The 27,660-nt window shown below is 47.7% G+C and overlaps 2 protein-coding genes across 3 annotated transcripts in view; one reads left to right on the top strand and one right to left on the bottom strand.

The window, feature by feature from the left end:
- Positions 1-70: 70 nt before the first annotated feature.
- Positions 71-14,187, top strand: A3galt2 (alpha 1,3-galactosyltransferase 2). Its single transcript, XM_021159411.2, has 5 exons — positions 71-183; positions 1,591-1,674; positions 1,823-1,912; positions 2,208-2,345; positions 13,500-14,187. The coding sequence occupies exons 1-5, from the start codon at positions 71-73 to the stop codon at positions 14,185-14,187; spliced, it is 1,113 nt and encodes a 370-aa protein (XP_021015070.1).
- Positions 14,188-19,664: 5,477 nt separating this feature from the next.
- Positions 19,665-27,660, bottom strand: part of Znf362 (zinc finger protein 362) — a 31,974-nt gene continuing 23,978 nt past the window's right edge. For both annotated transcript variants that reach the window (XM_085838937.1, XM_085838936.1), the window contains exons 6-8: positions 24,134-24,212; positions 23,851-24,009; positions 19,665-21,213 (exon numbers count right to left, since the gene is read on the bottom strand). In XM_085838937.1, the coding sequence (XP_085695063.1) occupies positions 21,097-21,213; positions 23,851-24,009; positions 24,134-24,212 (355 nt within the window). In that variant the 3' untranslated portion in view covers positions 19,665-21,096. The remainder of the gene's footprint in view (positions 21,214-23,850; positions 24,010-24,133; positions 24,213-27,660) is intronic.

The raw sequence follows: 27,660 nt of genomic DNA, 5'->3' as shown, positions 1-27,660 counted from the left end.
TTTCCCCCCTTCTAGAATTAAGCTTCTGGTTTGCCATAGGCACTGTTAAAGGAGGTTGGTCTCTTAGGAAATGGCTCTGGGGACAGAGTTGGGAGTGAGCTGGCCAGGGTCACATGGAAGTTGCCGAGAACAAGAAGGACAGAGACAAAGAGGCCTAGGGAAGCCAACCTGTGGACTTTCACGGTAAGTGAGTGTGGCAGAGGGAGGGACTGGGCTGCATGCAGGTTTCTGGCTTAGTCACCCTTCTGAGGCACCCTATGCAGAGTGCTTCCCACAGGAGCATAAGCGCAAGGCGGGCTCATTGAGTAAATCCTAGGCACATACGGTGTGGAGCTACTCCAAGAGATTAGGGAATCTGATGTAAGTGGCCTTCTTGAAAGAGATCGTAGAAACTATTGCGGGGAGTGGGCAGGTGGAGGATGGAGATATGAGTTATCAGAAGGAAGAGACCATGTGAGTGGGGTGCATTGGCCAGTGCCCTTAGCAGCTAAAGTCAGTGGAGCAAAGGCTTGCTCCAGTCACTTGGCTGGTATTAACTCCAAGTTCAGGCTCAGCCTCTGAGGATGCTATTCTCATTACTCCATCTCATACATGAGGACTGATGCCCAGACAGCGAGTGTTGCTAACAAATGTGATACCAGATACCTGGGCCCCGTATCTGTTCTTACAGATGAGATGTTTACAGACAAAGCTAACAAACAAAAGACCTAACCATGGACAAATTCCAGTGCCCACTCCCTCCAAGCCAGGTCTTGGGCCTTTGAGCTATGTGGGAGGAATACCAGCCCAGGTGGAACTGGATGCCACCGACCTGTATCTGCCCAGTTCTTTGCTCTCAGCTACCAAGCCACAAATTCCTTTCTCCTCTTGGACCTCACCGGGCCCCATCCAAGATCAGCCTCACCACATGTCAAGCGCACCAAACCCAAATGCCACTGTCCTACCTGCCTGCAGGCTCACAGCCCTGCCACGGTGCTGTCCAAAGCCAAGGACAAGACTCAGAGCTCCTTAGACAGATCCTGCCAGGAAGAAGAGCTCATCCAACCCAAGGCATGAAGGGCAGCTGGGAAGAGGATGGGAGGTTCTTCAAGTATTGAGATGGAGCTGGGCGCAGCTCAGTGGTGGTAACTTTGCCTAATGTGTGAGGCCCTAGCTTTGATCCCCTAGCACTGTAAAGACAATGCTATCTTTAAATGCTGAGGTATAAATAAGACGCCTTATTTATTAGCAGAAACATACGAGAGTCAGCAAAACCTACAAGATGTAGGACAGATGTCCACTGTGATGCCATCTGTGTGTGTGTGGGGGGGGGGACTCAGAGAACTAAGTATGCTATAACATCTGTATGTGCCTTCTCTGCCCAGACCATCTCTGGAAGGATGTGTGACACAACGATACCATTGATCACCTCTATGCAGAACTGCAAAGGCTTTGTGCCGTGCAAATTCTTGAATCCTTTTGAATGTTGGTCCTGTGTGAATAGAAGAGTAGGTTCTAACTCAGAAATCAAACAAAGCAGGGAAATCAGGCAATCATTTTTCCTTGTGTTAAGTCAGTCTCTGATGCCCTTCCCCATTCCCACTTCCCCAGGGCCAAGAAGAGACTCCTGTGGCGGTTCTTCCTGTCTGCATTTGGTTTCTTAGGCCTGTACTGTTACAGGTTCATTATTATCAGGTACAATTCCTTCCCTGGGCCGAGGGCTAAAGTGGATCTTTCCCAGGACCTCCTGGAGGAAGGGAAGGGTGGTAGCTGGCTCAGCTTGGGCTCTCCTTACCCAACAAAGAGCACGCCTAATGTCTCTTCCTGCTTCCACCATGCCCAGGCTCATAGAAGGCTCCATCCCCATAGGCACCTGCCCTACAGCCATAATGCCTCTGCTGAGGGACAATTTCACAGGAGTACTGCACCACTGGTAAGTATCCAGTGTTCTCATATGCAGGATGTCCACAAACTATAAAGGTCTGCCCCTGGTCCCTGGCTTTCTGCTCACCCACACAAAGGCATTCTGGTTTGGGGAATCCAAAGGGGGCCCATCAGATCACATGCCACCCAAGTTATCACGTTGGTTCTAAGACAGGGGTGCTTAGGGAACAGGTCTGATATGGCTGTGGGTCCCTAGGGCCCAGCAATGGGGCAGTGGCAATAATTAGCTGCCAAGCAGCTGAGTGAATACAACTATTTTTCTTACTCCACCTGCTCCTGACCAGGGCCCGGCCTGAAGTCCTGACCTGTACCTCTTGGGGAGCACCAATTATTTGGGATGGCACTTTCGACCCTCATGTAGCCCAGAAAGAGGCAAGACGGCGGAACCTCACTATCGGGCTGACTGTGTTTGCTGTAGGCAGGTAAGGCCCAGGGAAGAGATCATGCTTGTAGGTAAGGAACAGAAGGATGTGCCCATGGACAGGGATTCATGAAACTTTGTTCCATGCCATGGGAGCTCACAGTGCAGCTATAGGCTGTACCCACTGTTTCAGACTCTCAGGCAAGCACAGAAGCACTCTCAACTGTCCCCTACTCCCTGGACATCAATGCCAGAGTCCACCTAGCCCAGCAGCCAGGGCCCCTAAAAAAGAAATGTGCCTGGAGTTAGGTCTGGCATACGTGGAAACACTGGGGGTTTGCCGTGAGGGCATAAACTAGCTTTTCAGATCAATGACGAGAAAAGGGGGTCTAGCAACTGGTTAAACTATGGTGGCACACGCCTTTAATCCCAGCACTTGGGAGGCAGAGGCAGGCAGATCTCTGATTTCAAGGACAGCCTGGTCTACAGAGTGAGTTCCAGGACAGCCAGGACTATACAGAGAAACCCTGTCTTGAAAAAAAAAAGAAAAAAGAAAAAAGAAAACAACAACAAAAAACAAAAAAACAAAAACAAAAACAAAACAAAAAGAAAGAAAGAGGCTCTCACATAGTGACATAGTCACTGTTTGGAAGTGAAACATTAATAATGACCATGTCAAGGGGGCAGCCACAGAAGCAGGTGACTGAGAAAGACAAAATCATTGCAAGTAAGGCATACAAAGGTATAAATGTAACTCTTTTTTTTAAATTTATTTATTTATTTATTTATTATAGGTAAGTATACTGTAGCTGTCTTCAGACACTCCAGAAGATGGCATCAGATTTCGTTAGAGATGGTTGTGAGCCACCATGTGGTTGCTGGGATTTGAACTCAGGACCTTTGGAAGAGCAATCGGCGCTCTTAACCTCTGAGCCATCTCACCAGCCCTAAATGTAAAACTCTTCTAAGTCTGAAATGTAATCGTTGTCTCAGAGGTTTGCCGCCTCTGTCTGCTAACCTAGGCCTCGTCCTGGAAGCTTCCAGCCTCTGTACAATCTAATCTAAGCCTAGGATGCTTTCAGCCTCTGAGACTTAACTGCTCAATCAGCTCGCCTATTCTAGCTCTCTCTGAGTTCTGCCTGGCTGGTTCAATTCAACTGCTCTGGCTCCAACTCCGGTCCAAGCTGACTGGTTCAAACTGGCTCCTCTTGCTGCTGTTTGAATTGCTCCACTTGGCCTCAAACTAACTCTAGCAATCTGAACTAATCTTCTGAATCCTTCTCACTCTCTGGCTCATTCTGTCTTCACCTGTGTCTAGCTTGTTCTCTCTTCAACCTGTCTCTGTAAAACTCCCCCAGGAAAACCATCTCTGTTTCTCTCTGTACTTCTTTATCTTAGGGAGCCCCTCTTTTCTCTCCTCATGAGAGTTAGGTGGGAACAGCCTACTTGCCACGGATGGGGCTCAATCAGCCCCCCTCAATCCATGGGAAATTAGGGGTTCTGGCAGGTGGGCATGTAGTTAGTGAGAATTGACAGACAGACACAGACACAAGGGAGTGCTAAATTCCAAGCAAACACCAGACTTTTAATACAGGAGAAAACCAAGAAAGTCAGGCGAACACATCTGCCAAGTTACATTGACAAAAAACAAAAAAGAATGCATACATTAAAAGATGGCAGGAGCCAGGCCATGTTTACAACTGAGAATAGGAACAACCCTAATTAAGATCAGCTAAATACAGGAGCAAGGTGAATGCTCTGATGCAATGCTAGTCTATTGTTAAAGCCAGGGGTTCTTTAGTAAATATCTGATTATGCTATTCCTCAGGGCCTAGTGAAAAAACCTGCACCAGGGGAATTCCCTTCTACTAACCCTTTCATGAATAATACTACAACCCACCTATTTCCTAGACCATTGTGTATTCCTGGGTTTGGGAGTGACTTGGCTATTGTTCTAAGTAATTACTATGTAGATTAGCTCTGAGCTTTTCTAACTCTGTTCAAGTAAATTGTAATGCCTTATTATTTTCACTGTCTCTACTAGAATTGAATTTCAATGTTACTGAATAGATAACATTCTTACTGAATTCAAAGCTCAGGGTCGACTTCAAGGACTTTCTAGGAACCATTGGAACACTGGTAGAGGCTTAGCTATATGTCAAAATCAATCCTTAAAGGCACTTATAATAAAACAATACTGAAAGAGAGCACATGGATCCATACACCAGAATAACACAGGGACAGGGTTTGAGTATACGTGCTATAGGAATGCTAAGGTTCCAGGAGGCTAAGTTTTCATGAAACTCTTTGCCTCAGGACTGTTTCCAGGTCTCTAAACCTGTAATGCGAGTCACTACTGGAGTGGATGTAGCCAAAAGCCCTTTCTTTTATTATTTTTCAGCCAAAGTTCCAGAATGTCCCACTACAGATCTCAGAAGAACTCTAAAGATGAGTGGAGACACAATGATTACTAATAAAATAATGACAATAATAATAGCAAGTAGGATTATATATTGAACCCAATCCAAGGGATTCAATGCACTTAGGTTTTTTTTAAATCTCTGGTCAATTCATCAATGTTCCAAGTGTCCCAATGACTTCTGCTAATATCTGAAATTTCTGCCTTTCTAGCCTTAATATTTGCTATATACTGTCCTATTGTTAAAACTACTTAACCTTTGCCTTCAATTTTTATCTATAATATTCAGCTGTATTAATATACAAATTAAAACTTGATTATTCAACATTTTAAAACACCATCTACAGCACACAATTTAATTATCTGTGCTGAAGCAGGAGGAATCTCAAAAGAATAAACATGTGATCCAATTCACATATACTTTTCTCCCATAGAAGGGCTGTTTTTAAATACAGTAAATGGGATGCATGCATGCATGAATTTATAGAAGGTACAAAAACATGCATAAAGGCAATTTTTAACTTATCTTTAGGATGATGATTATCAATTTTATCTAAGATGATGGTATGCAATAGACCAAATATCAATATTCTGCAATAACCAATTTGATTGCTGAACAAGAAACAGACACTTTGTCAGGTTTTTAAGACACAATTTTTGTTAGAGTTTTTCTAAAATACATGAATTTACCTTACTTTTTTTTTTTTTTTTTCCAAGACAGGGTTTCTCTGTATAGCCCTGGCTGTCCTGGAACTCACTTTGCAGACCAGGCTGGCCTCAAACTCAGAAATCCGCCTGCCTCTGCCTCCCGTGTGCTGGGATTTAAGGCGTGTGCCACCATGCCCAGCTACCTTACAATTCTTAATTAGCACTACAGCAGCCTTATAATAGGATACTTGGAGATGAAGAAAGATGATTTTACATTAATGTTCTCTTTGCCAAAGAACTGCTGTGTGCAAATTGAGTAACAATAACTAGAATACACACCTAATACTTGATTTGTACTGATTACAATTGATAACAATTGATCACAGAATCTTTATTTTCTGCAAAGCCTTTTTGTTTCTCACCAGTTAATTTGAATCTCACTTGATAGAACCTAACAAAGACTTAAGTTCTCCTGTGGTGAGTTTAAGGTGAGGTCTTAGCCAATTAACATCTCCTGGAAGCTTTTGAAAATAATTTGAAGTAAGCAAATCATCATTTCTATGTTAAATTTTCTGTACCACAATTTTTCTAGGATAACTAAGACCCTAATTATTAAAAAGATATTGCCTCTGAGTCATTTCTGGAGCAACAGCTACTCCCCAGAACTTTAAAGTTCTTTATGTGAAAGCAAAGACTTGAAATAAACTTCCCTTTAAAGGCATTTGTTAATAAAATACTATAAATTAGGAAACAATATACAAGCCGGGCGTGGTGGCGCATGCCTTTAATCCCAGCACCCGGGAGGCAGAGGCAGGCAGATTTCTGAGTTTGAGGCCAGCCTGGTCTACAGAGTGAGTTCCAAGACAGCCAGGGCTACACAGAGAAACCCTGTTGAAAACAAAACCAAAAACAAAACAAAACAAAAACCCAAAAAAGAAAAAGAAGAAAAGAAACAATATACACTGAAAGATTCAAAGTCTTAGCTTCTTGTATTGAAGCAGAGACAATAAACATTTTTCTTACATGATGTAAAGCTATATCAGCCATACCTAGAGGCAAAATTTTCCAGTGATCACAAGCTCACTAGAAGCAAACACTTTACAATTACAATCAGGATGCAAAGGAAAAAACAAACTTTCAAATCTATAATAACTTTATATGGAGTAGGCAAGCCAGCTGGTAATGCCTTTATAAGTTCTATAGCCTGATTGACCTTTTATAAATCTTAAGTTTAAACTTTAAACTTTATTATGAACAACACCTGGGTACAAAGTCATTTAGCTAAAAGGAAATTGCCCTGAAGGCAGGGAGAGGTGAGATTTCATGAACTTCCTTGGGCATGGTTTGCAAAACAAAAGAAATGCCACACAAGCTTCCCTGAGGCTCCTCTGAACTTTGCCTTAACTCAGATGTATTCCTTAATCCAAGCATACTCTCTGAGTTTTGGCCCTCCTGCAGTGAGGACAGATTCTAGGGGAACAATTTGACTGTCTGTCTATGTCTCTAATTTTGGACAGTCTTTCTTAAGAAGAGTTATACTTAAAACATTTTTTATAACCTTTTATGGTCCTGCAAGGCCGCAACCATAGCCAAACTGCTTGTGTGAGGGTCTAATTTCTACACAAAGATGAATATATCTAGATAAGTCTGTCTTTGCTTTGTATGGCCAGATGGCCGCAATGAGCTGCATTTGCGCTCTCATAAGATGACTACTCTTGTAATAATCTTAATTAATAATATATGGGTGAGTAAAAGATCTTAAATTTGCCATCAAACTGCAAACTGCAGTCAATGGAACATTGGCAATATTAACCATGATTTTTAAGTTTCTTTTGCAATGTTAGAATATTATCTACAACTTTTGGAAGCAAAACCCAATTTTAAACAATTTATTCTCTTTAAAATCAATACTAGAAACATCACTATCACGTTATGAAGTTTGGTTGCCAATTCATGAATGCATGACAGTGTAAATTTTAATGCTTTATTAAAGAGACATTGTTTTGAATCTTATCTCTTATAAGTCTAATTTCTAGGATAAGAATCACATTAAATATTACCTCAATCAGAAGTATCCTTAGAGGCCTAGTTTTGTGGGCTGGTTTTTGCCACATGTTGTTATTTACAATGACTCCAACCCTGAATTACCAATTTAAAGCTAAGTTTCTTATTACCGATGTTATACCTTTTTAATCAAATCCTAACTTATAAGCTAATACTCTATATACCTTTAAGACCAGTCAAAAACCAAATGAAGCAGCTACACGAATCTTATAAATTTATACCAATCAAAGAATTTTACTTTTTCTAGTTATAATTTCAAGATAAAAAGTTGGTCATTTGCTAAACACAATAATCACAACTGCAGAGAATTTTCTAGGAAAAAACAACTATCAGCTTATTTGTCTTAGAACTAAGAGGTTGCAGACTCCTTTTTATAAAACAGTTTTACAGCAGGGCCTCTCCTGCTGTGCTTGATTTTTGGCTAAAGTGTGGGCCACTCTCAGGATCTGCTGTGCAAACTGAGACTGAATCAGCAGATAAAGTTTTAACCATTTTTTTCCAACATGAAACATAGAACAGTCAGTCATTCAGACAAAAATATACATGAATTGACACGTGGACAGATTGGTGCACCAAACATAGACAATACAAAGAGGGTAGAGAACTTCTCCTCTAGGGGCCAGAGAGAATTAACAGGATGTCTCCCGATTTCTCTGTTCCTGGGAGAGTTCCAAAATCCATTTTCCTTTATCCTTTTTCCTTTCCTTTCCTTTCCTTTCCTTTCCTTTCCTTTCCTTTCCTTTCCTTTCCTTTCCTTTCCTTTCCTTTCCTTTCCTTTCCTTTCCTGCTTGTAAGAGACAGCTTGTCAAACCAGGATTAAAACCCAAAATTCTCTAACAGCTTCTGGCAAGCATCCAAAGCTTCCAATTTATTTAATCTGAGGGCAAGTCTCTGAGAAAACACACAATCTCTATACACTAAATGTCTCAAATAGCCTAAAGGTCTACCATGCGAATCTTTTTTGAAGGCACCATCAGCCCACACTTAGTCAAACATTTTACAGCCATCTGCAAAGCCTGCTCTCCACTTTCTGCAACCAACAAAAACACCAACCACAAAATGAATTATATATGTTTGAGGAAATGATTTCCTAAATTCCAATAAAGCCTTATCTACGAATTTTTGGCACAATGTAGGATTGGGAAGTTGTAAATAAGGTAACAGTAAGAACTGAGCTATAATTTGACCTTTATGAAGTTTCCTTTTATTCTTTAACCATAACTTTTAATTTTACCTAAAGTATTAGAATCCACAAATTGAAGTTTTTCCTATAACTGGGGCTGTGTCCTATAACAAGGTCCACAGTTCCTGAATGGGGCTAAGAGGCTGCCCCTTTTTGTCTTACCTGCTTCTTTAGTGAGCAGAGTCCCATCTTTATGGGACTTTGGTTTACATTCATTCATCCAAGGTTCTCTTCATCACAGTGTGAGCAGAGACCTGGAGGAAGGCCCTTCTTGTTTCCCAAGGAATTTTTACAATCCTTCCTCCGGTGTCCCGGCTTTTTACAACTGAAACATTCAGCTTTATTTCCTTGAGAAAGCTTTTCATTCTCACAAGTGTTCTTAAAATTGGCACCGAGTTTCTGTCTCTTCATCACTACAGCGTAGGCCTTTACTATGGCTGGTGAGATGTCTAAACATGTTTTAATGTCAGACTGCCCCATGGTAAAGCTTATTCGTCATCCTCAAATTGATTAGCCTTTATCAGTCAGTCTGCAGCACCAAAACAAGATCCTATCCTTGCCTGAGAAATAAAGAAGAAAAAAGAGATAAAGTCTTACCTGTCCGGGAGTCCCTCTTCGAGCACCATTCTGCCACGGACTGGTCTCAATCAGCTCCCCTCAATCCATGGGAAATTAGGGGTTCCGGCAGGTGGGCATGGAGTTGGCAAGAATTGACAAACAGACACAGACACAAGGGAGGGCTGAATTCCAAGAAAACACCAGACTTTTAATACAGAAGAAAAACAAGAAAGTCAGGCAAGCACATCTGCCAAGTTACATTGACACAAAACAAAAAAGAATGCATACATTAAAAGATGGCGGGAGCCCGGCTGTGTTTACAACTGAGAATAGGAACAACCCTAATTAAGATCAGCTAAACACAGGAGCAAGGTGAATGCTCTGATACAATGCTAGTCTGTTGTGGCCAGCCAGCGGCCCACATGTCTGGGTTCTATTCTGGGAGGCATCTTGGAATCTGGAAGAGAAGAGGGAACTAGGTGGCACAAGAAAGATGAAACCAAACCAACGGTCTGATCAAGGTTCAATTTTACTATTCCCAGACACTGGGTTATGAAGAAGGGGAAGGGACCCATTCCCGCCAAATCATCCTTGGAGTCCAGTTTCAGGTGACCACGTGATAGCTCAGGAACATCTAGGCGGCAGGCAGTAGCAGTGGGAGTGGCAGAACGATAGCGTGGCTGACTCCCCCCTCCCCCCCCCCCCCCCCCCGTGCTCTCTTTGTGCTAGCAGTGAAACCAGGTTTCAGGCTGAGGGGGGGAGGTTACATCTCCTCCCTGTTGTTAATATAAAAAAGAAAAGGCTGGGCTGAGGCATAAAATTCATTTATGCTCTAATTTCTGCCTGAACTTTTAGAGCCTAGTGAAGAAACCTGTCTCAGTGGGATTTCCTAACTTTTCTCACGGAAAACCCTATTTGGATAACACGTGAACAGATCGGTGCACCAGACATTAGACAAAGACAAAAAAGGGCAGAACACTTCTGTTGTAAAGCCCAGAGAGAACAAATCAGGGCACTCCTGAAATTTCTCTCTGTTTCTGGGACATTTTCCTCCCGCATGATGCAGTTTCTAACTGTGGCCATCTGCCTGATTATTAAATCCCTTTTATTAAACCCTTTCTTTTTTCACGCCTAAAAATGTAGCTTCTGGGAGCTACGGCTAACTGCCTGTTACGTTCCTAGCCCCTGATAAACCTCACTGCTGAACCTAAGTGAATTTACCGCACAGGTTTAATGCTGTTTCAACTTAGACTGTACCCACCTTTTCCGGTACAAATTTCCTTTAATTATTTTCTTTTTCCATGGAGCTCCAAACCAGCAGTGCTTCTTCCAAATGTCCTCTGCCGTTTCCCAGCCCCACGTTGGGCGCCAAATCTGTTGTGGCCAGCCAGCGGCCCACATGTCTGGGTTCTAGTCTGGGAGGCATCTTGGAATCTGGAAGAGAAGAGGGAACTAGGCGGTGTGAGAAAGATGAAACCAAGACAATGGTCTGATCAAGGTTCAATTTTACTATTCCCAGACACTGGGTTATGAAGAAGGGGAAGGGGCCCATTCCCGCCAAATCATCCTTGGAGTCCAGTTTCAGGTGACCACGTGATAGCTCAGGAACAGCTAGGCGGCAGGCAGTAGCAGTGGGAGTGGCAGAACGATAGGGTGGCTGACTCCACCCCCGATGCTCTCTTTGTGCTAACAGTGAAACCTGTTCAGCCAGGCTTCAGGCTTGGGGGGCGGGGAGGTTACACTAGTCTATTGTTAAAACCACCACTGGGGGTCTGTTAGTAAATACCTGATTATGTTATTCCTCTGGGCCTAGTGAAAAAACCTATACCAGGGGAATTCCCTTCTATTAGCCCTTTTATGAATAATACTACAACCTACCTATTTCCTAGGCCATTGTGTATTCCTGTGTTTGGGTGTGACTTGGCTATTGTTCTAAGTAATTACTATGTAGATTAGCCCTGAGCTTTTCTAGCTCTGTTCAAGTAAATTGTAATGCCTAATTATTTTCACTGTCTCTACTAGAATTGAATTTCAATGTTACTGAATAGGTAACATTCTTACTGAATTCAAAGCTCAGGGTCAGCTTTAAGGACTGCCTAGGACATTGGAACACTCTCGAAGGCTTAGCTATATGTCAAAATCAATCCTTAAAGGCACGTATAATAAAACAATTCTGAAAGAGAGCACAGGGATCCATACACCAGACTAACATGGGGACAGGTTTTGAGTATACGTGCTATGGGAATGCCAAGGTTCCAGGAGGCTAAGTTTCTGTGAAACTCTTTGCCTTAGGACTGCTTCCAGATTTCTAAACCTGTAATGCGAGTCACTATTGGAGTGGATGTAGCACCTATTCTGTCAAATCTTTCTCTGATTCATCACTTTGTCTGTCACTTAATTAGACATCACTTTTAAGCATGAGTGTTTCCTTCTATAAACTAACTTTACCTTAATTGTTTGGAGCTAAAGATTATACTAAGGGCATATCTGTATTCCAGCCAGAGGGATTAAAGGTGTGTGCTAAGGACTGAGCCATACCATAACATAATCTCAGGGGTCATGGCATCATCGAATATCCTGCAATACAAAGGGTAGTCCCCAAGCTTATAGAAGGAGCTTGGTAGGGGGAAGAGAAAAGGGCAGGACAGTGCCCTCCCATTGTGGACGAGAGGGAGAGTTCAGGGTGATGACCACTTTCCAAAGTGATACAAAGGGGATTCCTGGCTGGGTGTGGAGTCAGACCTATAACCCTAAGACACAGAGCAATGGAATACAGGACAGGGTAGGGAGAGGCTCCTTCAAAATGAATGGGAACACCCACCTAGGAAGAAAAAAAAAAAAAAAAAACCCAGGCAAAGAATTCTGAGCCACTAGATACTCCAGAAAACATGTTTTTGCCAACCATGACCCAACCCCACAAAAGAGAGAGAGAGAGAGAGAGAGAGAGAGAGAGAGAGAGAGAGAGAGAGAGAGATAGGAGAGCCACTGCAACACAAGGTGACTGAAAGATCCACAGGGCTGGCCTGAGAGCAAGGGGATAGAGCTGTGCACCCTTGGGCCTATGTGCCTGTGTGCCTTAGGGGGCCAAGCTAAATGCTCTAGGGACCAGGAGCTCCAGAAACTAAGATTTCAGGACACCTCCCTGAGTTCCTGGACTGTGAGCCCTACACTCTGAGGTGCTGACCCATGACCCCAGATTTAGCAGGGTCCACCAGAAGCAGAGCATATGCAAGTCAAGGGTCTGGCCCAACTCCAAGCTGGGCACAATTCTTGCCTCCACCCCTTAGAATTCTGTATATTTGTTCAAGTGACTCTAGCTTTTAAAAAAAAAAAGCAGCACGTGCTATGTGGCAAACATTCAAACTGTTCAACTTGGTCACTATTCCTTCAAACTTCTGGTATTGCAGGTTTTGAGGGATGCAAATTATCAGTATTCTGAGCATGCTTGTAAGGGAAAGCAACAGACGTTATGGCTTAAAATAAATTGCTATAGTCAGGAATTCAGGAAGTCACAAGAGGGGCTGTTCACCACTGAATATCTGGGTCTCAACCGAGAAATCAACAACTAAAGACCCCTGGATACCTCTCACTTCACATAAGCTCCCTCCATGGCTGGCTTGGGCTTTGAATTCATTTGCTTATCTATTGCAGTGATAAACATCACAACTAAAAACAGCTGGGGAGGAAAGGGTTTATCTCAGCTATTTCAGTTGGTAGCCCATCAAGAAAAAAGTCAGGGCAGGAACCTGGAGGCAGGAACTGAAGCCGAGGCCATGGAGGAGTGCTGCTTACTGGCTTGCTCCACAATGGCTTCTAGCCTGCCTTCTTATACACCCCAGGACCCAAGGGTGGACAGACCCTTGTAGCCCTTGTAGGCTAGTCCCTCCCACATTATTGCCCACATGCCACTCTGATGGTGGCATTTTTCTCAGCTGAAGTTTTTTCTTCCCAGATAACCCTGACTTGGAAAAAAAAAAAAAATCCCCAACAACCACAACCAAAAAAAAAAAAAAAAAAAAAAAACAGCACAGGCTTGCTTACATCATAGCAGCCTCTGGTCCTGGGACCCCCTTTCACAAGGCTCAGAGTACTTCAGACACCTCCTGAACCCCAAGGGTTGTCCAGCTCAGTACTGCCTGGGTCAGAGGAATCAGGAGTCCATATTCAAGGGAAACAGGGCAGAGCAATGCATCCAGGCAGCTGACAGACAGCATCCAGGCACCCAACAGACAGCTTTCAATCTTTTAATGCACCGCCTTAAAGCAGAAGATCTGGGATTGCATGGCATGGTATGGGCAGGGTTGGAGGATGTCAGAACTGACTCTGGCCTGACTGCCTGGCAGGTACCTGGAGAAGTACCTGGAACACTTCCTGGTATCGGCAGAGCAGCACTTCATGGTCGGCCAGAACGTGGTGTACTATGTGTTTACGGATCGCCTGGAAGCAGTGCCCTATGTGGCTCTAGGCCAGGGTCGCCTGCTGCGGGTGAAACCCGTGCAGCGAGAGAGGCGCTGGCAGGACGTGTCCATGGCACGCATGCCCACGCTACACGAGGCTCTGGGAGGGCAGCTGGGCCAAGAAGCTGACTTTGTGTTCTGCCTGGACGTGGACCAGTACTTCACCGGTAACTTCGGGCCCGAGGTGCTGGCAGATTTGGTAGCACAGTTGCACGCCTGGCACTACCGCTGGCCACGGTGGCTGCTGCCCTACGAGAGGGACAAGCGATCGGCTGCTGCGCTGTCGTTAAGCGAAGGCGATTTCTACTACCACGCTGCGGTGTTTGGCGGCAGTGTGGCTGCGCTGCTCAAGCTGACGGCCCACTGTGCGACTGGCCAACAGCTGGACCGTAAGCGCGGCATTGAGGCGCTCTGGCACGACGAGAGCCACCTCAACAAGTTCTTCTGGCTGAACAAGCCTACCAAGCTGCTGTCGCCTGAGTTCTGCTGGACAGAGGAAATTAGCTGGAGGAGAGAGATCCACCACCCACGCCTGCTCTGGGCACCCAAGGAGTATACGCTGGTGCGAAACTAGCAGCCCTTCCCTGGCCAAGCAGGCGCCCAGCATCTTTGGCACTACCGTTGGTCAGTTAGAGCCACTTCTAGCGTCTCTGGGAAGGGGGACTTTGGAACTCAGAGATATTGAAAAGAGATCCTGTGCCTGGGGCCTGTAGACCCTTTGTCAGCTGACTGGAGAGCCTTTTTGCTCCAACCAGATGCAAATTATGGAAAGGCAAGAGTTCTGGCAGCTTTTGTATCCCAGGTGCTTGTCAGCAGGGGAGTGTGCAGCAAGTACCACCTACCAGGATTAAAGCTTTTGCAGAGGCCTTGGGGACAAGGCCTTCCTTAGCCCTTGGCTAGTGTCTCAGCTTCTGAGTGGACCTAGATATTGGGGTTCCCACACCTTGACAATGACCAGGGTTGCTCCTACAGAGCCTTTAGTATCTGAGGCTTGACAACTGTCTGGAGCCATTCCTGTGACCAGGATCTGCAATTTCTCATCCCTTGGACCTCACCGACTTCAGCCTCAGCTCTCCGTCCTGTCTGCCTCTGCTGGTCCTCTTGTTCGTGTGCAGGTCCCTGCCTGCGTTTATTTCTTCGACTGCCTCTTCTTCCACCGTCAAGCAGGCTTCTCCTGTCTGGAGCGTGGCTGGCTCCCTGCCCCATGGGCACTTCCCCTTCAATTCCCTTGCCGCTGTTGTGTGGCTGGCAGGTCACGCGGTTGTCATTGCCTCTGCCACCACCACTGCTATGCTGGCTCTTCCTGTTACCGGACAGCCCTCACTGTTGGCAAGGCCATTCAAGGGAAGTCTCTCATGGGACCTAACAGTGCGGTGTCAGGAAAGCAGCAGGAGAGTGTCAGCCCTTCTCCCCTCCCCAACCCCTGCAGGCTGGCCCATAAGGGCAGCTGAACATCCAGTGTAGTAGCCATAAGTGAGATGTTTGAACCGACCCAGCCTCATCTCTCTGGGATATTCCCAGGTATCCCTTCTGCTAGACCTCTTCTCTGTGTGGTGATGGGTATGGAGTCTTCTGGAGTTCTCAAAGGCTTTGGCAGCAGAAGGTCTGTTTCAAATCACCATGGTTTTATGGCTGTGCCTTAAGGAGCTCTGACTGTTGTGTGGGACTCTCAAGGTGTCCATGGGCTGTGCAAGACAAAGGGTGCCAGCATGGGGGTAGTCCAACACCTGCTGGCATGGGAGTCAAGTTGACAGTGCTTACTTCCAGGACAGCGAGCTCCAGGAGAATGTTAACAGTAGGGGGTTGAAGGACTTATTGTTAACACGTGTACTAATTGTGAGAGATTTTCCACACTGCTTACCACCACCCAGGGCCCCAGGAAGGGATGAGACCCTTCCCCTAGCCCCTTTCACCTCTGACCTTCCTGAGTGCTTCTTTTGCCGTGATATTTTTAACATGAGGAGACTGGGGCACAAAGAGGGACCAAACTGCCCAGACACAGGACCCATTCGGGCCCTTGTGACATCAGCCGTGGAAGAATGAGAGTTAGATCTTCCTTCCAGCCCAACCCCCTTTAGGAGGGAGCCACTAAGAAAGGCAAGCAGGCGTTCCAGTCATACATTATCTCCCGTGGCCGCAGCACAGCTTGTGCATATTTGAGGAATGCTATAACAAACAAGTAATTTCAAAATGTTCCGTATGATATTTTCTTCTATTGAGTGGATAATTAAAAAAAGAAAAGAAAGGAAAAGAAGGAAAGAGAGAGTAGGAAGAGGAAGAAGAGGAGGAAGTGGCTGAGGTCCCTCATCCATGCATTCAGTACCATTCTGTAAGAAAGACACAGACACGGGGCGCTGGGGTTCGCTCAGTCAAATAAGTGTCTATTTGTTCCCTCCCCTTCTCTGCCTGTCCCCATGGCAAGCAAGGTCAGAGAGGAGAGAGAGAGAGAGAGAGAGAGAGAGACTAATGCTCCTGAGAACAGAGGATCCCAGGTTTACAGAGGAGTAAGGTTTATAGAATGAGCAAGATTTTCTAAGACCCAGACTCTGAGGCAGACCCTCTGAGGACGGGGGAGAGGATGCAGGAAAGGGCAGGGTGGAGTAAGATGGTACCTCCTTGGGAACAGTTAGTTCCCTGCCCCTCTTAGAGGCAGGAGTTACAGATGCTTGGCAGCCAAACAGGAAGGAAGGAACCCCCCACCTCTACAGACATTTCCATGATGGCCACCGCTGTCCTTGAGTTCACAGGACTTGCCCGTAGACTCCTAGCAGAGAGGATGAAAATCAGAATCTTGTTCATTGACTACATCAGCACTACAGCCAAAATCTAGATGTGGCCAGGAGCCCCCACTCTGCTGTACCAGTACAGGTCCTACCCTGAAACTCCTGAGAAACTCCAGTTGTCTATGGACGGGGCTGGGGTGGGGGGGTGGTGGTGGTGGTGGTGGTGGTGGTGGTGGTGTGAGGTAGGGGTGGGGGTGATGATGCTACATGCCTGGAACATGTTCACGTGTTTCACACCTGCGGGTTGGCATTACCTTACATCCACCTTCCTAATGGCTGCTATTATTAATCTCATTTGACAAAAGGTGCAATCAGGCATTGAGAGGCCAAATAAATGACGCATGGTCACACCACTCACAGCTTACGTTCCTGAACGCCAAGGACAAACAGGAAATGAAATATGGCCGGAGACTGAAGACTGGGAGTCTTCGGAACTGAGGCGACCACCATTCTCAGTCTCCTCTGGCCATTTCGACATGCTCTGCCTCTTTTGTCTTCTGCTTGAGTCTGGCTGAACTCAGCCATCCCGGCACCTGGTCTCCAGGATCTCCCAGTTCAGCTACCCACCATCTCTTAACTAACAGGGAGTGGAGCAGCAGACTGGAGAGGCACTGTCAAACAATGACTTGCTGGTAAATACTTATCAACTGATGCTTCAGGAAAATAGGAGATGGGCTGTGCTGGCCAAGTGTTTCCTGTGCAAGCCTGAGGATCCAAAGGCTGGAGCTGGGGAGGCAAAGACAGGCAGATTCTTATGCTCCGGGCCGGCCAGCCCATTCAGTAAGCATCGGGGAAGTGAGATAGCCTAAGACTAAGACAGTGCACAGAGCAGAGCCTGAAGAAGGTCATTCGAGGTAAACCTCTGGCCTCCACACTTGTGGACACAGCAAACACATCATGGTTAATGGCAAGCCACCAACACTCCTGAATGTATAGTTGGGGAGGAGCTACGCACCACCTGTTCTAATGAGCCAGGGCGGCCACTGCACTTCTGGTCGCCTCTGTGTGGGGACTTACTGAGTCAGGTGGTCAATCTCTGGCCAATCAGCTGTGAATCGTGTTGGTAATGTGACACAGATACAGCTGCCAGAGTCCAGCTCTTTCTGGCATACAAGAACAGAGGAGATCAACCTTAGAGAAAGACCAGAGGCCTGTGAGGTTCCCAAAACATGGTGGGTCTATGCTACTTCCATTCTTAGTCCTCAAGGGTGGAGGCAACTCTTGAAGGCTGCGATGCAATCAATGGATTTACCCATTCAGGAACTTGTAATATGATGACATTTGGGGACATAGAGCCTGGCTGGTGGAAGCAGGTCATCAACCACATGTCAACCACGAGGTCACGATGCCTCTCACCTCTCTCTCTCTCTCTCTCTCTCTCTCTCCCTCTCTCTGAGGTGAGCAGCTGTACTCGGCCATACCCTTCCACATGGATGTTCTGCCTCCCACAGTCCCAGCCAGCCAGCGAGGGGCTGTACCTATTAACGATCTGGTATTTGTTACAGGATGAGAAGGATGAAAAGTCTGTAACATGAAAAATTTATACCAGGGGGACCAGAGAGATGGCTCAGGGGTTAAGAGCACTGACTGCTCTTCCGAAGGTCCTGAGTTCAAATCCCAGCAACCACACGGTGGTTCACCAACCATCCGTAATGAGATCTGATGCCCTCTTCTGGGGTATCTGAATACAACTACAGTGTACACACATATAATAAATAAATAAATCTTTAAAAAGAAAAAGAAGCGGGGCGTGGTGACACATGCCTTTAATCCCAGCACTTGGGAGGCAGAGGCGGGCAGATTTCTGAGTTCGAGGCCAGCCTGGTCTACAAAGTGAGTTCCAGGACAGCCAGGGCTACGCAGAGAAAGCCTGTCTCGAAAAACCAAAAAAAGGAAAAGAAAAAGAAAAAGAAAAAGAAAAAGGAAAAGGAAAAGGAAAAGGAAAAGGAAAAGGAAAAGGAAAAGGAAAAGGAAAAGGAAAAGGAAAAGGAAAAGGAAAATGTATACCAGAGTATTAGGTCCTCACTGTGACTATCTGAAGCCTTTGGGATTGGTTTGTGGGAAGATTTTGGGAAAAGTCTTGACAAAGCCTAGAATGCTGTAGGCAGAGCTCTTGGGAAAGTCTTCTGGGAGCTTGGAAGGCTGGAGTGTGGATGGGACTGTGAAAACCGGACCCTGTGCTCTCTGGGTTTTAGGCGGGAACGGGCACGCTGTTGTGAGAACCTGAAGCCCCCCCCCCATTTTACAGTCAGGCAGAGAATTTATCCATTCCCCTGCATCCACATCCTTCAACACTGATGCTGGCCCTATACAGACCCAGAAACAATAGAGGGCATACCTCATCCCCGTTCATTCCTGTCTCTCTGCATCCTGACTGCCACAGGGGTGAGCATCTCCCACTACATACCCCTCTCCCCTCCATGTTCAAGCCTCAGGCCTAAACTGATGGCCAAGAGCCACTGGACTGAGACCAGAAGCCAGAAACAATCGGTCCTCCTGTGAACTGTCCCACCCCATCCCAGGTATTTGTCACAGTGACAGAGTCTAACACATGTTCTGATTCCTTCCTGGGGAGATGAACTTCAGATACCGGCTCTGTGATGACCAGGAGCCGAGACAGTAGGATACCTCCACAGGGCCAACCTTGGTCAACTCGGTGGGAATAATTCTTGTCTCCTCCTCCTCCTCCTTCTAGACATCAACACACTAACTCCACCATGGAGGAAAACCTATGTGGATGTAATTTCAGGAGCCCATCCTACCCCAACCCTAGAGCAGCTTCCACAAACCAGACCTTGGGGTGGATGATCAGAAGGTGGGGAAACAGGAGGCAGCGTACCCATCTCAAAATGAGAAAAACTGGCTATGTGCAACTCCCCTGCCACTCAACTGGGCAAAATGCAGTCCCTTCCTGGGGTTGGGGGTGGGAACGTTAAGTAGCATTCCAGCACAAAGCATGAAAGCTCACAGTGAGCGGCCATCACCTTCCTTCCCTAGCCTGGAGCAGAGTCGTGCCAAGGCGGTCCTGCCTGCTCTCCTCACCGCCACCACCTGGCGAGTATACGCAGTGCATTCTTCACGTCAGACAAATACAAGGAGCAGAGCGACTGCATCCCGTCCTCTCTGCCCCCCTAAGTCCTCTCCCACACCCAACTTCTTTGGCTTCACTGCCTTCTTTGAATAGAATAGAAGCTCCTGTCCCGGTGCTCCGAGGGCCACGTGCCCTCGCCTCCCTGCCACCGAGATGCAGACTGAAAAGCCGACAGACTGTTTTCTCTTTTTTAATAAGGTAACTATTTCTAAATATGGTGGCCTGGAGGTCCCATAGAAAAAAAGCAAAGGCTGTTAACAGTATTGGAACAGCATATTTACAGGGTAGTAACATGCGGACAAAAGCTACAATACGGAGTATCAGACGACGCAAGTCAAACAAAGGGGTGGGGGTGGGGGGCTGAGACCCCCCCTCCCAGTGGAAAAGAAACCCCAGGAAACGTTAAACTGGTAAATCAATGGCGAGTTAAGGCTTAAAAAGTGTATAAAAATAACACAGTTAATATTCAAACGGACTCCAGGTACAGAATATATAGATGAGTTTTGTCTAGTTTTCTTCTCTGGGGGTGATGTGGAAGGGGGCTTCTCTGGGTTCTGTACATAGTTCCTATATACACGGACACGCATGGCTTTCGGATTGGGATATGTCTTGGGGGGCTGGGGGCAGGGTCTGCTCCTGGGTCCTCCTTTGGAGGCTCCTATCCCTGCCGCAGGGCCTGGGGTCTGGGTTGGGGAGTCCTCATCTGTGTCGAGAAGGACAACCCCTCCCTGGGCACTGTACCCTTCTGAAGGAAATTCTGGAAAGGGCACTTAGTCCCAGGCCCCCTCCCTCTCCATCCCCCTGCCCACAGTCTGGAGTGGTGGGAGAGGTAGCCGATAGGTTTCCTGGCCAGCACCGAGGTAGACTGGGGTGGTCTTCAGGGCAGCAGGGGAGGGGCCAGTTCTCACCTGGCACGCCCCCAACCCATTCCCTGGGCTTGCCACCCAGCCGTCACTGCACCCTTTGGTCCCGCGGGTCTCCAGACCTCTCTCATTTCCGTGCCCTAAAGCCAGGCAGGCCTGGCAGCTGCTGTGCCCTCTGCTCACGAAGGCTAGGGCAAAGCTCAGGCAGTTTGACTGGGTGACGGGTGAAGGGCTCACTCCAGCTGTCTCCTGTCTCCTCCCACCTGAGGGAGGGTGTCCCCTTTGAAGTCCAGAACCCCAGGCCTCCCCTCAAGACCTGAGGTTTTGGCCAGAGAAGTTCCCACGCTGCCCTCTGGTTCTCTGTATCCGTCTGTCCAGTCCTTTTAATTTCCCGTTCTTAGCAGCACCAACATTCTGGCCAATAAATATCCTTTTTGTTATTTCCAAAACAAACTTAAAAACAAGAAACAGTGAAGCAAGTGAGGGAGGGGGAACAAAAAGAAAACCCAACAGACAGGTTCAAAGTGCTCTGAGATCGTCTTTGGATGCCACCAGAACAGTCCAGAATCTTGCAGTTGGCCTGGCTGCCAGGAGCCAGCCAGGGAGGGCTTCTGTGGACCAAGCTTTCTGGCAGGTTTGGAAGGTCGTGAGAGAGCTTGGTGGTTCCTGGAGGCCCCAGCGGGAATTAGGCTGGGTGCTGCCTGGGTCTGTGTCTGCCAAGTGGGCGGGGCGCCGCCGCAGGTGGCTCAGATCAGAGAGATTCGCACCGGGATGCCGGGGGACTCGGTCCTCTGGGGTGAGTGATGGCTCACCAGGTGTTCCACCACTGTGTGTTTGGACATGTGCTTCATCAGGTAGGTCTCCTGTGGACAGAAGGAATATGCAGAAGCCATCACAACAGAGGCTGTAGTTCCAAATTCAGCCACTAGAGGGCAGCTCACTGCAGCCACAGCCTTGGAGCTCAGGTGGACCTTGGAATGGGTTCTAAGGGTTCTATTGATGTTGGGGTGATCTTTGCTTTGCTGGAGTCCAGTCCTACACAGTGCTTGCTGGAGGAGTGGGACAAGGCTGACTGGCAACTACGCTCACCCTCAACAGATTCCACCCAAGCCCTGCAATCTCCAGCTCTGCTTGCCATTCCAACCTATAACTGTGTGTTCCCTGTGGGGTTGAGGCAGGGGCCTGGCAGGAGTTGAGTTCTGCCATTTCTTAGCATCAGGGCAAGTCATGTCCCCCGACCTGCTCCCAAGCCTCCATTTCCTCCTCTGTAAGTAGGAGCTGTCTCTAGAGCCCTATGGGGACACTCCTTCCCAGTCTTAACATTTTATTCCAGTTAGAAGCAGGAGTCCGAGTCCCTGTAAACCTCCAGGTGACCCTCTCTTGGGGGTAAAGCCACACCCACGTCATCCTATTCCCCACTTGCCCTGCCCTGGGGCATCATCACTGGATCGGTGAGGTGACCTGGGCTGTCTGTCTGCATGCCCACATCCTCCATTGGCTCTGGCCAGGAGCAAGGTAACATACCCTGGCTGCCACTCAAGACAGGTCGCCAGGCAGAGACTGAGAGAGCCTAGGAATGTAGCAAGGTGCTACATATCCCAGAGGAAGCAGTCAGCAACAGCCACGACAGAAACCAGTTTCCAGTGAGTACAAGGTAAGGAGTGGGGCGAGGCAAGCTGGGCCCTAAAAGACACTGACACAGGCTGTGGTGGTTTGGACAGAGATGGCCCCCACAGACTCCTGTGTGTGAATGCTTGGCCCATGGGGAGTGGCACTATTGGGAGACGTGGCCTTGTTGGAGGAAGTATGTCACTATGGGGGCGGCACTTTGAAGTCTCCTATGCTCAAGCTACACCCAGTGTGGCACACAGTCTCCTTCTGCTGCCTGTGGATCAAGACGTAGAACTGTCAGCTCCTTCTCCAGCACCATGCCTGCCTGTGTGCCGCCATGTTTTCCTCCATGACGATAATGGACCAAACTTCTCAACTGTAAGCTAGCCCCAGTTAAATGTTTTCCTTTATAATTGTTGCTGTGGTCATGGTGTCTCTTAACAACAACAAAACCCTAATTAAGACATAGGATAATATAGGAATCTTATTTGGGTCTTGCTCTTTAAAAATAAATTCTAAGCCGGGTGTGGTGGCGCACGCCTTTAATCCCAGCACTCGGGAGGCAGAGGCAGGCGAATTTCTGAGTTCGAGGCCAACCTGGTCTACAAAGTGAGCTCCAGGACAGCCAGAGCTATAAAGAGAAACCCTGTCTCGAAAAACCAAAAAAAATAAATAAATAAATAAAAAAAAATAAATTCTATAAATAAAAATATGGCATTTAGGAGACAAATGAATATGTCTATGCTGTCTGGGTACTGGACAACGGGCCTCTGAATAAGGGTTATAGAGATATTATGGGTATGTTTTAAAAAGGAGCCACGGCCCTTTGAGACATAAAGCTTTTACAAACAAAATAATAGCGTGTCTGGATTTTGCTTCAGAGAGCAGGGGCTGAGGACAGTCAGCGACGTGTACGATGAGAAAACACGAGGACCTGACCGTGGACTGAAACCTTCATATCCCGGAGCCAAAACAAACCGTTCATCTTCTAAATCCACCATCTGGGGTATTCTGTTACCATGACAGAAAGCTATTATGTGTCCCTTCCTCAAAAGACCTTATTATTTGGACTGTCCCTAACTTTGTCTCCTCAGACTCTTTACCGTCTCTCAAAACACTCGCTCTCAACAAGAAAAGAGGGCTGCCCCTCCGGTGGACACATGGAGTGTCTGGATGCTTCTGGTGACCTCATCTTGGAAAGGAGAGGTTGCTACTGGCACCCAGTGGGTAGATACAGAAGTTCTTTAGTTCTTTAGTTCTTACCAGACACAAGGAAGTGTCCAGCCCCAGAAGAGCCTCCTGCTCAGGGTCCTTGGGGCAGATCTGAGCAGTCAGCTCTGCTTTGAAACAGTAACCTCTGCCTGTCAGTAAAAGCTTACCTGTGATAATGTATTTAATCCCTGCCACCATCAGTAGTCCCTAAAGTCCCTATCTGATCTGCGTTTCCTGTCTCCTTAGTGTCTGGCTCAGTGGCCAGTGAACACTAACGAATGAGTCACTGGCTCGCTGATATGCCTGTTAGCCAGAAGCCCTGAGAATAACCACTCGATAGCGGGAGGAGAGGAGACAGTATTACTCGTGAACACTCTTGGCTATGGTGGTGTTCCCAGAACAGTCAAAGGGCTAGAAGCGTGCGCATAACTGAGTTACTTGAGTATCCAAGGCTCTCCACTGGAGGATTTTCCCACCCAGGAACCATCTCTGGTCCCCTTTCTCCGAAGGATAGGTGGCTCTGGCTATGGGACTGTGCCCCCTGCTGGACTTGGCGGGTATTGCAGCTGTCCCAAGTAGGAAGCGTGGGCTAAGACGCTCCTAGGCTAAGAAGAGAATCCCAGGCCCACAGTCCTGCCCCTAGGCTTTGGAACTTGGCGCCAGGCAGCAAGACTCACCGAGGTGTAGGCCCGCCCGCACATGCTGCAGCAGTAGGCCTTGGCGTGCTTGATGGCATGGGCGGAGAGGTGGATCTGGAGGGAGGCGGAGTCTGAGTAGGCCCGGTAGCAGTTGGGACATTTGTAGGGCTTGTCCTTATTGTGCTGGCGCTGGTGAGACTGTAAAGGGCACGGTAAGGGGCTGTGAGGCGCTGACTCTACCCAACATCCACCCCCTTGCTTGGGCCCCTGGAAGGGGGTGGGCGCGGGTGGTAGTGGGGGGTGGGTGGGGTGGGGCACTCACCTGGAGGTTGGAGAGCTGAGTGAAAGCCTTTTCGCAGCCAGGATGCGGGCACTTGTAGGGTCTGTCGCCTGTGTGGATTCTGCAAGAGCATGCCCAGTGAGGGAATTACCCCTGCCACACCCCACAGCAGTTCCAGCCCCCGAGCCTGGCCGCAGCTACACCTCTGCTGCTGGAGTACTCTCTCTCTCTCCAGCCTTCAACTTGCTTTCTCTGGTGGTCAAGAGTAGGCTCCCAAACAAGAGCTAGGGCTGCAAAGGCCGCCAGCATCCTTCTCTGGACTCTGCCACTGGTCTGAACACAGTTTCCCACTCCCTCGGATCCCTGTGATAGCCTACAGTCTCGGTTCTCTCGGCTCCCTCCGTGAGAGCGAGACCTCTCTGGGTTTTATTCTCTGCCTTCTCCCCAGGGTCTGACATAGCGCAATAGACAGCTGGGGACTACAGACGGAGAAGGTTCCTCACCTCTAAAGTTAGCCACTGACAGCAGAAATAAGATTCATATAAGATTCAGGCTCTTGCCCGAGGGTGTTGCTTGACTGTTGGTTGGTTGACTACCGTGTGGTCCTCCAGGGACTTGGGCTCTTCACCAGCAAACTACCCACTCTGGCCTCTGAGCACCCGACTGTTCCAACTGCCCAGCGTCCGCCGTAGGTCTTCAGTCTCAGTAGCCTCCTGACTTCAGCTATATGATATCATCCCTAGAGCCTGCCCATGTTGTGTCCTGGCTCAGAAACCCCCACTATGTCCCTGTTTGTCTGGAACAGGGTCCTCAGCCCTTATCCTAGCATTCAGGGCCGGCTCACATTCTGCCTTAGTTTCTGAGACCTCCTCTCTGTCCCTGATTTCTGTATTACATTTCCTTCCGTGGCACACATATAGCCTTGAGCCTCAGGAAGGCCTTTGCCCTCTGCTGGTACGTGGGGCCATGTCCACACACACTGGCCTTGTCGCTCTGGAATCATGGAGGGGATCCCCTTGGTCCAAGGCCTGGCCCCTCCCACTGACTTATCCCTGTATGAGGCTGCCAGCTCAGGGACACCTCAGAAACATATTCAAGGAGGGTAGCCATTGGACAAAGGACTGGACTGCCTGTTCCCACTACCCACAAAGCTCTCAGTTTCCAGCCCTGAATGTCAGGCCACGCCCATCACCAGGATCCTGTTCCTAGCATCTTCCTGCTAGCAGAGCTTACAGCCTTGGCTCCCCCATCTGTAAGGTAGGATGTTCAGTTTGACCTCGGGCCAGTCCCTCTTCAAACACAAGACAAGTCAGCAGAAACAGGTATGCTGCCTGCCCCCCACCCCGAATCCCATGATCCCAGCCCCATGTGGGGACCTCAAAACCAGACCCGCTCTCTTACCTAATGCTTGCCCTCCACACGGCCCTAGCAGTACAGACCCAGACACACACTCCCTTCCTCCTGAAGCCCAGGCCACGTAGTGAATCACACTTCCACTACTTCTTGTCTCCCTGAGTTCCAAGTCTTCATGTATAAAATAGGGATAATGATGAAGTTCGTGGGTACAAAAGATTCCATCTAAGGCTGTTTAAAAACCACCATCGCAGGGTTAGGGGAGACGACTCTCCACCATGTGAGCTGCAGACATCAAACCTACGTCACTGCCAGGCAGTGGTGACGCACATCTTTAATCCCAGCACTTGGGAGGCAGAGGCAGGCAGATTTCTGAGTTCAAGGCTAGCCTGGTCTACACAGTGAGTTCCAGAACAGCCAGGGCAACACAGGGAAACCCTGTCTTGATAAACAAACAAACAACCCAAACCTAAAACCAAAACCCTATATCATTATGCCTGGCAGAGTGTCTTCACCAGCCGAGCCATCTCACCAACCTCCTTTTGAAGATTTATTAATTTTATGTATGTGAGTACACTGTTGCTCCCTTCAGACACACAAGAGGAGGGCATTACATCCCATTACAGATGGTTGTGAACCACCATGTGGGTGCTGGGAATTGAATTCAGGCCTCTGGAAGAGCAGTCAGTGCGCTTAACAGCTGAGCCATCTCTCCAACCCTTGTTTTGTTTTTAAGGAGGGTCTCACTCTAGCCCAGGCTGGCCTGCACTTCATGGTATTCTTCCTGCCTCACTCAGCCTCCTTCTTGCTGGGATTTCAGACACGAGCCCCCACACTCCGGCATTTCCTACTACTGTGTGCCTTTAACTATCTTGTATTTCATAATTAAAATGAGGGTAGATGGAGTAAGTCAGTATTGAGGGTTCTCTCTCCTTTCACACCCTCTCCTAGGAAGAAATACACTCACCACACACAAAGACTTCAGGGGCTCCGCCTGTGTTAAAGCACTGTGTGTTGGGCGCCTAGGGGCCCCTTGGTGCTGAACAGCTGTTTAATATTGTAATTATTGTCAACAGACTTAAGAAAGCCAAATGACTCAGTTCCTAGCTGTAGTTATCAATATGTGTGTGTGCACCCTCCCTGTTTCCAGTTAGTTGGACATAAGACTACAAACGCCCGATGAAGTCCACAGCCTCAGAACGGAGCAAATCCCCAAACAGGAAGCTAAGTGCCCATGGGTTCACTTCATACATATACGCATATCTAATGCAAATAGATCTTTTGTTCCCATTCTGCTTGTTGTTTGGAGTCAGAGTCTTATATAACCCAGACCTCTGATTTACTAAGTAGCTGGGGGTGGCCTTGAACTTCTGACACTTGGGCCTCCAGCTCCCAATCCCAGCACACATGGCTTGTTCTTCCGAAAACAGTTTACTGCCTTGATGTATTTATTTTGTGGATGTATGTGTCCAGGCATGCATGCTCACACACCCTAATGTCACAGTGCACGTGCAGAGATCAGAAGACAAACTGCAAAGAGTCAGTTCTCTCCTTCCACCACGGCAATTCCAGATCTCTATAACTAGAATAACAGGTGGGTTTGGCTGCAAGTCCCCTTGCTCACTGAGCCATCTCTCCAGCCCACAGCATATACTTTTTAAGATGGACCAAAGATGCTAATGTACAGATATTGCCCCAGAACATGTCAACAAAACATATCTTAGCTGGGCACAGGGCCACAATCCTTTCATCCTGGCACCTAGAGGACAGAAACAAGGGCATCTCTGGAAGTCTGGGAGCAGCCTGTACTACAGAGCCAGTTCCCAACTAGCCAAAGGCGCATAGTGAGACCGTTTCAGACAATCAAAACCAGACTGTTACACGTCTCCAGGGTTGGGGACCAGGGGGCAAGCGTGAGAGCCTTACTCTGAATCCCCAGCACCCACACAAAAGCTGGGTGTGGCTAAACTCACACTCACAATCCCAGTGTGGAAGGTGAGGGCAGAGACAGGAAGAAGGCCAGGCCTGGCTGGATGCCAGCATGACCCCAGGCTCAGCCAGAGACCTTGTCTCAAGGAGTAAGGTTGCCAATGACAGGAGAGGCCCAGATCTCTTCCCCTGGCCTCTGCACATGTGCTCATGGATGTATCCACGTATGTGTATACACAGATACATACATCACCCACCCACCCACGCATGTGCGCACATGCGGCTTA

This window comes from Mus caroli, unplaced genomic scaffold (assembly GCF_978045245.1).
Source record: "Mus caroli unplaced genomic scaffold, Mus_caroli_1 scaffold_6, whole genome shotgun sequence".
Taxonomy (NCBI): Eukaryota; Metazoa; Chordata; class Mammalia; order Rodentia; family Muridae; genus Mus; species Mus caroli.
Note: the sequence above shows the minus strand (reverse complement) of the source record. Positions and strands in the feature narration are given on the sequence as shown.

What these genes read in the sequence shown, in the direction of transcription:
- A3galt2 (XM_021159411.2), top strand. Translation starts at nt 71, where the DNA reads ATGGCTCTGGGGACAGAGTTGGGAGTGAGCTGGCCAGGGTCACATGGA. An exon ending in CCAACCTGTGGACTTTCACG is followed by an intron (nt 184 to 1,590) that starts GTAAGTGAGTGT and finishes CCACTTCCCCAG; the next exon opens with GGCCAAGAAGAGACTCCTGT. An exon ending in TACAGGTTCATTATTATCAG is followed by an intron (nt 1,675 to 1,822) that starts GTACAATTCCTT and finishes CACCATGCCCAG; the next exon opens with GCTCATAGAAGGCTCCATCC.